The sequence below is a fragment of the Saccoglossus kowalevskii genome, chromosome 16 (genome assembly GCF_978046115.1).
Source record: "Saccoglossus kowalevskii chromosome 16, keSacKowa6.1, whole genome shotgun sequence".
NCBI lineage: Eukaryota > Metazoa > Hemichordata > Enteropneusta > Harrimaniidae > Saccoglossus > Saccoglossus kowalevskii.
In genome coordinates this window covers 22,531,876-22,542,034 of record NC_140656.1, presented here as the reverse complement: position 1 = coordinate 22,542,034, position 10,159 = coordinate 22,531,876, and the positions used below count along the sequence as shown (strand labels likewise).

The window sequence follows — 10,159 nt, the reverse complement described above, 5'->3', positions numbered from 1 at the left end:
TCTTAAGAAGCCTTAACAAATCTTCAAGGTGTCAAATACATGTACATAATTAAAATTAATAAATAATTATTTGTCAAGTTATCCATAAAGTGAATCATTCCATTATGTGTTGTACTGAACACCCAACCATCAATCTCTGCTCGACAAAGGATTTCAATTAAAACCATCTGCATAAATTTGCGTAATTATTCATAGCAGTTAGTTTATACATGCACCTTATTGACGCATATGCTGAAAATTATGAAAAATATTGTAAAAAATTGTTATAAATACTGGAGTGATGATGTACATGTAATATTGTTTTGCAAGGTAATGAAAAAAATACTTCCAGATATTATCTTGGCTTTTTATGTAATTATCTTTTTTGTTAGCTTGTATTTCAATATCATGGAAATTAAACTTTTAAATTTTTAGTAAAAATATACATTTATTTTCATTTAATAAAGGTATGTAGAGTTCTGGAAGTTGAGTGTGACAAATGATAATAGAAAACTGAGAACGTATATAAAGTTTAAAGACTCGTACACTTTTGAACCATATTTGCTCTTATGTAATCTGAAACATAAAATCTTATTAACTCGTTTCAGAATTAGCAGTCATGTATTAGAAATTGAGAAGGGTAGACATACCCAACCCAAAATACCTTTAGAAGACAGAATCTGTAAGCAATGTTCCCAGATCAAAATTGAAAATGAAGAACATTTCTTCATGGAATGTCTTAGGTACCAAACAGAAAGACAAAAGCTATTTAATAATATCAGTATTCCAGAAGAATTGAAAAGTGATAACCAGATATTTAAATATATTATGAGTTCAAGAGAAGACGTACTAATAAGACAAGTTGGTGAATACTTATACAAAATATTTGAAATCAGAAATATCAATAACTGACATTTTACTTTTACTTTAATTTTATACGTATTGTACTTTATTACTAACATTTTATTGCTGTTCAACCAATGGAAATTATTTCTAAGGATGCAATAAATTCATTATTATATTATTATTTAACTAGAAAACTAATCAATTGTGAATCATTTCAATTATCAAAAGTACAATCTATGTGATTTCTCTAGTTTGCATATATTTGTCTAGCGGAAACAAATATATTGAAAAAAAAAATTTTCTACATATTTTTCTACATATAACTTCCCAAATAAATATAAAAAATTGTGCAATAAACACAGTTTTTACCTCACTTAAATTTATCATTTCATTATATATGTTATTTCAAATATGATATTATCAAATGTGATTGGATTTGTTCTGTCCAGAATATTAAATTCTCAAACTGTGCAAGGTAAAGATCGATTTTTAAATTACTGTAAAACCATTTGTAAATGCACACCACAACAAAAGTAGAGTAAAAAACACATATTTTTATTGCAAACAGAAAACTGAATAAAATTGCACTAACTACAAAATACAAACTATAAAAATACAAGACTGTAAAAAAGGCTGGGCAGGGGGCCCCTTCGGTCGGTGGGTACCAAGGTCACGCAGGACCAGGGTCACACAAGGTCAAGGATTTCCTGCAAGAGCCGAAAATTTGGGGGGTGGCCATGAAAATGGCCGCCGCGCCCTTTAATGGGGGGGCAGGATGGAATCCTTAGCCCAGCCACTCGACAAAAGGAGCCACACAGGTAGGATGAAGGGGTAGGTGGTGGGATAGCAAAATAGAGCCAGCGAAGCGTAGCAAACTATGAATGAATGGGGAACAAAGAAAATCTAAGAAAAGAAGTGACGCTACGTGTCGAGTGCAAAATAAAGACTGATTGGCTGAACAATGTTGACCAAAGGAACAACTCCCTGGTGGACAAAGGTCAAAGGTGACTGAAATCGAGGGGCATGTTGCTTAGTGCATTTACAAAAATAGATTTGACACTGCAAATCTCCACTTTGTAAATGCACACCACAACAAAAGTAGAGTAAAAAACACATATTTTTATTGCAAACAGAAAACTGAATAAAATTGCACTAACTACAAAATACAAAACTATAAAAATACAAGACTGTAAAAAAGGCTGGGCAGGGGGCCCCTTCGGTCGGTGGGTACCAAGGTCACGCAGGACCAGGGTCACACAAGGTCAAGGATTTCCTGCAAGAGCCGAAAATTTGGGGGGTGGCCATGAAAATGGCCGCCGCGCCCTTTAATGGGGGGCAGGATGGAATCCTTAGCCCAAGCGAAGGGCATGAAGAATGAGAGTGACCGAAGAGACCCCCATGAAGTAAGTATTAGTAGGTAGGAAGGAACACTCTGCCCAGGGGACGTGTAAATGGCGACCTGGGGGAGTTGGGGTCCTGGGTGCCAGGCAGCTGTGCAACCCAGGTGGATGATGGGAATGGACTGCGGTCCAGTTAAGAGCATGAACATGGTGACAGGGGAATGTTTGTAGGGAGGAATACACTGTGCTCTCGACCTACGCTGTCAATGTATGTGGGAAAGGAGGAAGGAACACTCGGCCCAGGGGACATGTAAATGGCGACCTGGGGGAGTTGGGGTCCTGGGTGCCAGGCAGCTGTGCAGACCAGGTGGAAAATGGGAATGGACTGCGGTCCAGTTAAGAGCATGGTGAAGGGAATGTTTGTAGGGAGGAATACGCTGTACTCTCGACCTACGCTGTAAATGTAAGTGGGAAAGGAGGAACACTCGGCTTCCATGGTGTTTAATTTCACTATTTTAATGATTTGAGCGATTTCACTGGTTTTTAAGTTCACAAACTTGGCAAGGAAACAATGAGTTCTATTATTCTACTTGTTTATGTGGATTTAATTTAGTAATTTTTACAAAAATAGCGAAATTAAGAATAGCGAATAATCAATGTGTTTATCTGTGTTGGTTTACTTAATAGTACAATTCACTCATTGGTTGTATTGAGAAAACAACACTCAACTATTGCAACAAACAATCTAACATTAATAACATTAATGTGTTGCCTATTTGAGCACATAGTGGGTCAGGGTGTCACATGACTACATTAATACATAATATGAGGTTATTCTAAGCAAACGTACAGGTATGCTACTGAAATAGATGAGATTGATATGGATCAGAATGCTTAGATGGGTGTGGTCCTGGCAACATGACTACATTAATACATAATATGAGGTTATTCTAAGCAAACGTACAGGTATGCTACTGAAATAGATATGATTGATATGAATCAGAATGCTTAGATGGGTGTGTCCCTGGCAATTAAATATTGTCCATAGAAACCATGCAGAAAGCTGGTTTCTGCAAAATAATGATTGTGGTTGTCAGTAAGCTGAAGGAATCACAACCAATTTTTTATATACCCTAGGTAAAAACAAAAGGTTTTACATGCATCATTTTGTAAATTGTCACTCACATATCTGTTTTTACAATTGGCTACTGCTAAAGTGCGCTGATCCAAATTAACTTGTAATGCGTGTATTCCAAAGCATTATTTAATGTATGTCAATAGGTGCCAAAGTTTGGAATTTTAGATTTTGAAAAGACCAAGTTGGGTTCGAACCATGACTTTCCTATTACTGCTTCCTTGTATTAAGGCAGTAAGCATTATACTCTGACAATACAAACAGCACCGTGTGACAGTGCATTTTATGGATACCAGGATACCACACCCGTGTCAAAAGTGAGACAGAGAGACATGTTTCCTGCAATGGTTCTACTGTTTTGCCTGCATGTGCCATAAAATTGTATTGTACACACTCGTGTACATCTGTATACACCACATCCCTAGTTCACGAATGTAATCATTTCAGAGAAACATACAATTAAATACTTGTATTAATGCATCACCCATTTTAATTTATTTTAACTACAAGTCAACCATCACAATTGTCAATTTAATATGTGTAATTTAATAGCTACAAGAGCGTACTACATTGAGTGTTTAACGTGTGTGTGTGAGTGTTTAAAATATGTGTGAGTGTTTAACGTACGTGTGAGTGTTTAAAATATGTGTGAGTGTTTAACGTACGTGTGAGTATTTAACATATGTGTGAGTGTTTAATGTGTGAGTGTTTAACGTACATGTGAGTGTTTAACGTGCGTGAGTGTTTAACGTACATGTGAGTGTTTAATGTATGTGTGAGTGTTTAACATACGTGTGAGTGTTTAACGTACATGTGAGTGTTTAATGTACGTGTGAGTGTTTAACATGTGTGAGTATTTAACGTACGTGTGAGTGTTTAACGTGTGTGAGTGTTTAACGTACATGTGAGTGTTTAACGTACGTGAGTGTTTAACGTACGTGGGAGTGTTTAATGTACGTGTGAGTGTTTAACATACGTGTGACTGTTTAACGTGAGTGTTTAATGTTTGAGTGTTTAACATGTGTTTAACGTACATGCGAGTGTTTATTTTAACTACAAGTCAGCCATCACAATTGTGAATTTAATATGTGTAATTTAATAGCTACAATATTGTACTACATTGAGTGTTTAACGTATGTGTGAGTGTTTAACAAACATGTTAGTGTTTAACGTATGTGTGAGAGTTTAACGTACGTGTGAGTGTCTAACTTACGTGTGAGTGTTTAACGTACGTGTGAGTGTTTAACGTACGCGAGTGTTTAACGTGTAAGAGTTTAACGTACGTGTCAGTGTTTAACGTGTGAGTGTTTAACATGTGAGTGTTTAACGTGAGAGTGTTTAACGTGTGAGTGTTTAATGTACGTGTGAGTGTTTAACGTGAGTGTTTAACCTGTGAGTGTTTAACATGTGAGTGTTTAACGTACGTGTGACTATTTAACGTACGTTTGAGTGTTTAGCGTATATGTGAGTGTTTAACGTACGTGTAAGTGTTCAACGTGTGAATGTTTAACATGTGAGTGTTTAACATGTCTCAAATGCATTTAAAATCATAGAAATTAAATACTTGTATTGATACACCACCCGTTTTAATTTATTTTAATTACAAGTCAACCACCACAATTGTGAAATTAATATATGTAATTAAATAGCTACAATATTGTACTACATTGTCTGTTCAACGTGTGAGTGTTTAACATACGTGTAAATGTTTAACGTATGTGTGAGTGTTTAACGTACATGTGAGTGTCTAACGCACGCGTGAGTGTTTAACGTACGTGTGAGTGTTTAACGTACGTGTGGGTGTTTAAAGTACATGTAATTGTTTAACGTATGTGTGAGTTGTTTAACGTGTAAGTGTTTAACGTGCGAGTGTTTAATGTACGTGTCAGTTTTAACGTGTGAGTGTTCAACATGTGAGTGTTTAACATGTGAGTGTTTAACGTGTGAGTGTTTAACATGGAGTGTTTAGCATGTCTCAAATGCATTTATAGTCGATGACAGTGTGTTTTATATATCATTCGAAAATTAGTTTCTTATACATGCGAAAGTCTAATCATGAAAGGTCAGTTGAACTGTCACTAAACTACTTGTCGATGTACGCAACAAGCGGTGCGCATCATTGGACTATTTCGTTTGGTTGGTAGCAGGTGTATCGAGACTTCATATTGCCGGGAAGACCATGACAGTAGCCCTCAGATGTCAGCCATTTTTGTTCCGCTGGTGGGTTAAATAGTTGATGCCCTTTCATAATCAACGGACATTTCTAAATTAGAAAGCGTAATAATATAAAGTTACATATATACATACATATAATTATACATATACACTATTGTATTGAAACTCATCTTAAATGTAAACTTTATATCTGAAGTAATTTGTTTGTGAGTTCCTTGATGTAAATATTTCCGAACATAAGTTTAAATGTTTTTTGATTATTAGGTGTGACGATATTCAAAAAGCTAATTAAAAATGGTTAAATGTGTTTATTGCTTTAATAATAATAATAATAATAATAATAATAATAATAATAATAATAATAATAATAATAATAATAATAATAATAATCTTTTGTATTCGAAATGTATTTTTATATTTTTGTGTGTAATAGTTCAATGTCAGTAAACTAGAGGTCAAAACTATATGTATATACTAGTGATGGGGAGGAAGCTTAATTCTTAGTTTTCCAAGTTTTACCACAAGATTCTTTAAATCGTAATATTATATGACCTACTGAATATTTATTTAATTTTATAATTCATTTATTTTTGTATATCAATAATCAGATATTATATTTTGCATGTATTTAGATAATTATATTCAGGAAAAATGATATATAATAAAATTATTGAATTGTATAATCGTATTTCAATTTGTCAGTTGTTATTATATTGTTGTTATTGATCGTTTTAATGTTTCCATTCACGCCATTATATGCGACATTCGTGTCATAACAATATATAACTAATTCACAATAAATCGTAAGGGACATCAGTACAATATTTTAATGACGGAAGAAACAAAAACAAAAACCTACTTACTTTTTCTTTCTCGTATGTGCTTGTATTGTATTGAATTATAATGTATTGTATCAGTATTCTTTTGCGAATTATTAATATCAATATACTTTTACTATGTGTGAATCAGAACATTTAAAATAATAACAATGATCGTGATTGTGATTGTGGTAATTTTAATATGTAAACAATAAAATTACCTTATCTTCACAAGTATATATTACCCAACTTTCTCCACGGAGCTCAATATCACATAATTGGCAATCAAGGACCCAACCAGAATCAAGTTGACCCTATAGTTAAACGTGAAAGGCATAGTAAGTGTCTGATACTTCAATTATTTTTAAATTCCATTTTTTTTTAAATGACGAACATTACTAATGAACAATTTTATATACATCTATACAACTCACCATTTCCTCACGCGCCATTCCATTCAAACGCTTTGCACCAACTCCTACCGTATGTCTCAATTTCGTTTCATCTAGGTAACCTGTCAGACTGACATAAAATTCACCCAGATGTTCCGTAACTGGCTCCGACTGTGCAGAATCTTCGGCATTCAACATGAATTCTGGGCATGGTACATCCACTTTGCATTCGGAATCAAATATACTAGTTGCATAATATTTCACAGAACACTTATTACACAAATTCTCCGGGTGATTTTCAGGCAACAATTCACTTGAACTAACAACTGACAGTAGGCTCAAGATGTACATCAGTTTTATGACACACATGTTGCAAGCTGGAAGAATCAATAAAACAATGCCATATAGTTTAATTTTTGCATAAGAATGCAGTTGCTACTTTTTTATTATTATATTCTGCAAACCCCATATAAAAAAAATGCAAAAATTAAGTGATAAATTAAATAATACATGAAATAATAAAAAATGAAGATTTTCCTGATTGTTTTGACATGTAAAAATATGTGATATTATTATGTGAAAAACTAAAATCACTAAATATATTATTCTAATTTCTTTTCTACATTATTGGCCTGTATACCTGTATGGGAGGGGTTCGGTGCTGTCGCATACGAATTATTTACCACTTCCGTGTCACTGAGAATGTTCTAGAACCGTACTGTGTCTGGATGGAATATTTTATATTTTTTTAGAAACTGGTTGAATAGGTAATAGAACACTGTAGAAGGCAATGGAAGGTAATGGAACATTCTAGAAATTTGTAGTAAGTTCAAGACTCATTATGTATGCTGATGTAGTGGTCTATTTATAGAAAGTGCGGGTATATATAGGGGAGCTGTTCAGCACTGAGATCAGATCGGAGATCTCGTTGAATTTTATTGGAGTTTAAGTTTCTAGTTATTGGAGTAGTGGAGTTTTACCGCGTTATTGTACTTGGTGTTTGCAGAGTATAATAATACCAGTACCAGTTGAAACCTTATCCGTTGGCTCCGTGTTCGTATTTTATCATCGCCGCCAGAGAAGTCTTTCTGTTACTGTTGCCATTTTGGTATTTGAACCATCACACCTGTACTATACCAATTACGGTAATATTACGTTGCGTGTGACAGGTGCTCAAATGAAGAATGTTAGACTTTTAGTTTTTCAGTCAACAATTATTAGCCTCTACCGGATTACTAGCCATAACTAATACTTATCAGTCAGACGAATTAAAAACGGTTGAGTTGTAGATGCGTTTTACGTATCAACTGTACGTACTTTCGATATATGTTTCTTTCATTGCTAGTTGTATATACATGTATTACCACTGCTACTTACAAGATAATAATCTCTGAAATCGAGCCTAGGAATTTGTATGTGCCCTTCTCGATATGACGATACAGTTCGTTAAGTTGTTAAGATTCAATTTCATTGAACCTCAACCATAATTTTATATAATTCGTTACTTCATTCCATGCTGGATAGATGACGTAATTTGAAGGTATGTCAATAGTCATGATAGTTGATAAAATAATGTCTCACAGATATTGAGCTATTTCAGAGACAAAACGGACTGTAGGGAAATAAAATTCATTCTGCCCTTATGTCAATATGCAGTGAAAGGAATCCCCATACCAGAGTATTTTAAAATAAACCTAAATTATGAATCATAACACATTTATTTTGTGCCAACAATAAGAGAATATAAATAATAATAATGTTTCTAAATAGATACACCTATGGTAATATAAAAAAAATGACAGAATAAGTATGATAAAGCTATTGACTAATAATATCGCGAACGTCGTGATACACTAAAAACCATATTATCATTAATAACTTAGAATTTTTGTTTGGGACGTGGCTAATTTGGCTGCGCGTCTGTAATCATGAAATCAAATGCCGTGTTTGTTGTAAGATATGTTCATTTGTGTGTACACTTATTTAAGAGTGAAAGTACGATGTCCAGTGTTGCATGAAATCTGCTCGGTACAAACACGGAAATCAATTGTTAAGCTATTGTGTTAAGCTATTGTATAAATGAACAATCATGTCATTGATGAAGCCTTGACAATTATGTCCACATCTTTCAAAAGAACAGACACTAACCTGAATGGGTACTCCGTATCGTTCCTTTACCCCATTTGATTTAAAATGACTGTTCACAGCGCATTGATATTGTTCATTATAATAAACTGTTTGGCGACCTCATCACACCCCTCATGAATATGTTTACATTGGACTTACTTGTCAATATTGGAAAAAAATATATACAATTTAATTTACGTCATTTATACGTATATAGTAAACTGACCTTCGGCATTGTGGCGTGATGATCCACTTTCAGAAAGGTGATGCCACAATAAATGTTGCCATTAGAATATTCCAACCTTACCTTCGCTAAATTGTGACTGTGATAATAATGTCATATTAGAAATATACGCAAGATATAAGAGTATTGCATATTGTTTGACGAATAAAAACAACTACCTAATTAATTGATAAATTTAAGATATTCGAATATAATCTAAGTATTATCAGTATAAAAGGTCGCCTCTATTCATACCGCCTATACAATTGACTACCAACACATTTACTGTACATATCTATTAATATATTTATATTATTTGCATGATCAGTAACTGGTTGCAAACGGCCGGATTAGAGATTAAAAACTATTATTTATTTTGAATATATACACACATGTCAGGTCGGTTGGGTCAAAGGTCATTTCACGCATCTTTAATTCCCTAGTGAATGATAATATCAGTAATAAATCCAATTCCAAATTATTAGTATGTTGTTGTGTGTATGTGGGTAGCTCTATGTCTTTGGTGAAAAGTTGAGAAGTTTTGACAAAAAATTTACATTTTCTAGTGACAATTGCTGAAGACTTGCAACTTCCGAGCTTTGCAACTTTGCAACAAAAAAATCGATTTTTATCACATTATTTTACAGTACAGTGTGATTTATAATAACCAATTATCCTACTCCTTTTTTTAAATATCAGACGTACCAATTAGTTCACGCATGCTGTTCAACAGCCCGATAGATATGTAGCATGCATACTGCGGTTCTTATTATGAAGTTAATTGAGAAAAAATGATGAAGACTTTCCAAACAGACATATAATCCCACACAAGCAATATTCATAAACAAAATCTTATCAACGATTATCTTTCATAGTACAACTACATACAGTAACGACGACAACAACGACGACGAGAATGACAGCACATACATATAGCTGTGGATTCCTTTTTTTATTTTTGATTGTATGTTAACAGAATCATGTGATATGTACCGCCGAATACACAAGCTATAATTCTATGCGATAATCAATATCGATTAAAATCATAAAATTGTTAGGATGCCAAAACAGCATTTCGCTGTGATGGTCCGGATAATATTTTTAGATAATTTAGGGGTACCGAT

At 33.8% G+C, this 10,159-nt stretch overlaps 1 protein-coding gene across 1 annotated transcript; it reads right to left on the bottom strand.

The window, feature by feature from the left end:
* Nucleotides 1–5,285: 5,285 nt before the first annotated feature.
* LOC146733757 (uncharacterized) lies at nucleotides 5,286–8,961 on the bottom strand. Its single transcript, XM_085491565.1, has 4 exons — nucleotides 8,834–8,961; nucleotides 6,728–7,062; nucleotides 6,515–6,607; nucleotides 5,286–5,563 (listed from the first exon to the last, which is right to left on the bottom strand). Exons 2-4 carry the CDS (start codon nucleotides 7,052–7,054, stop codon nucleotides 5,417–5,419), a joined length of 567 nt encoding a protein of 188 aa, XP_085347691.1. The 5' UTR covers nucleotides 7,055–7,062; nucleotides 8,834–8,961; the 3' UTR covers nucleotides 5,286–5,416.
* Between the last annotated feature and the right edge of the window lie 1,198 nt (nucleotides 8,962–10,159).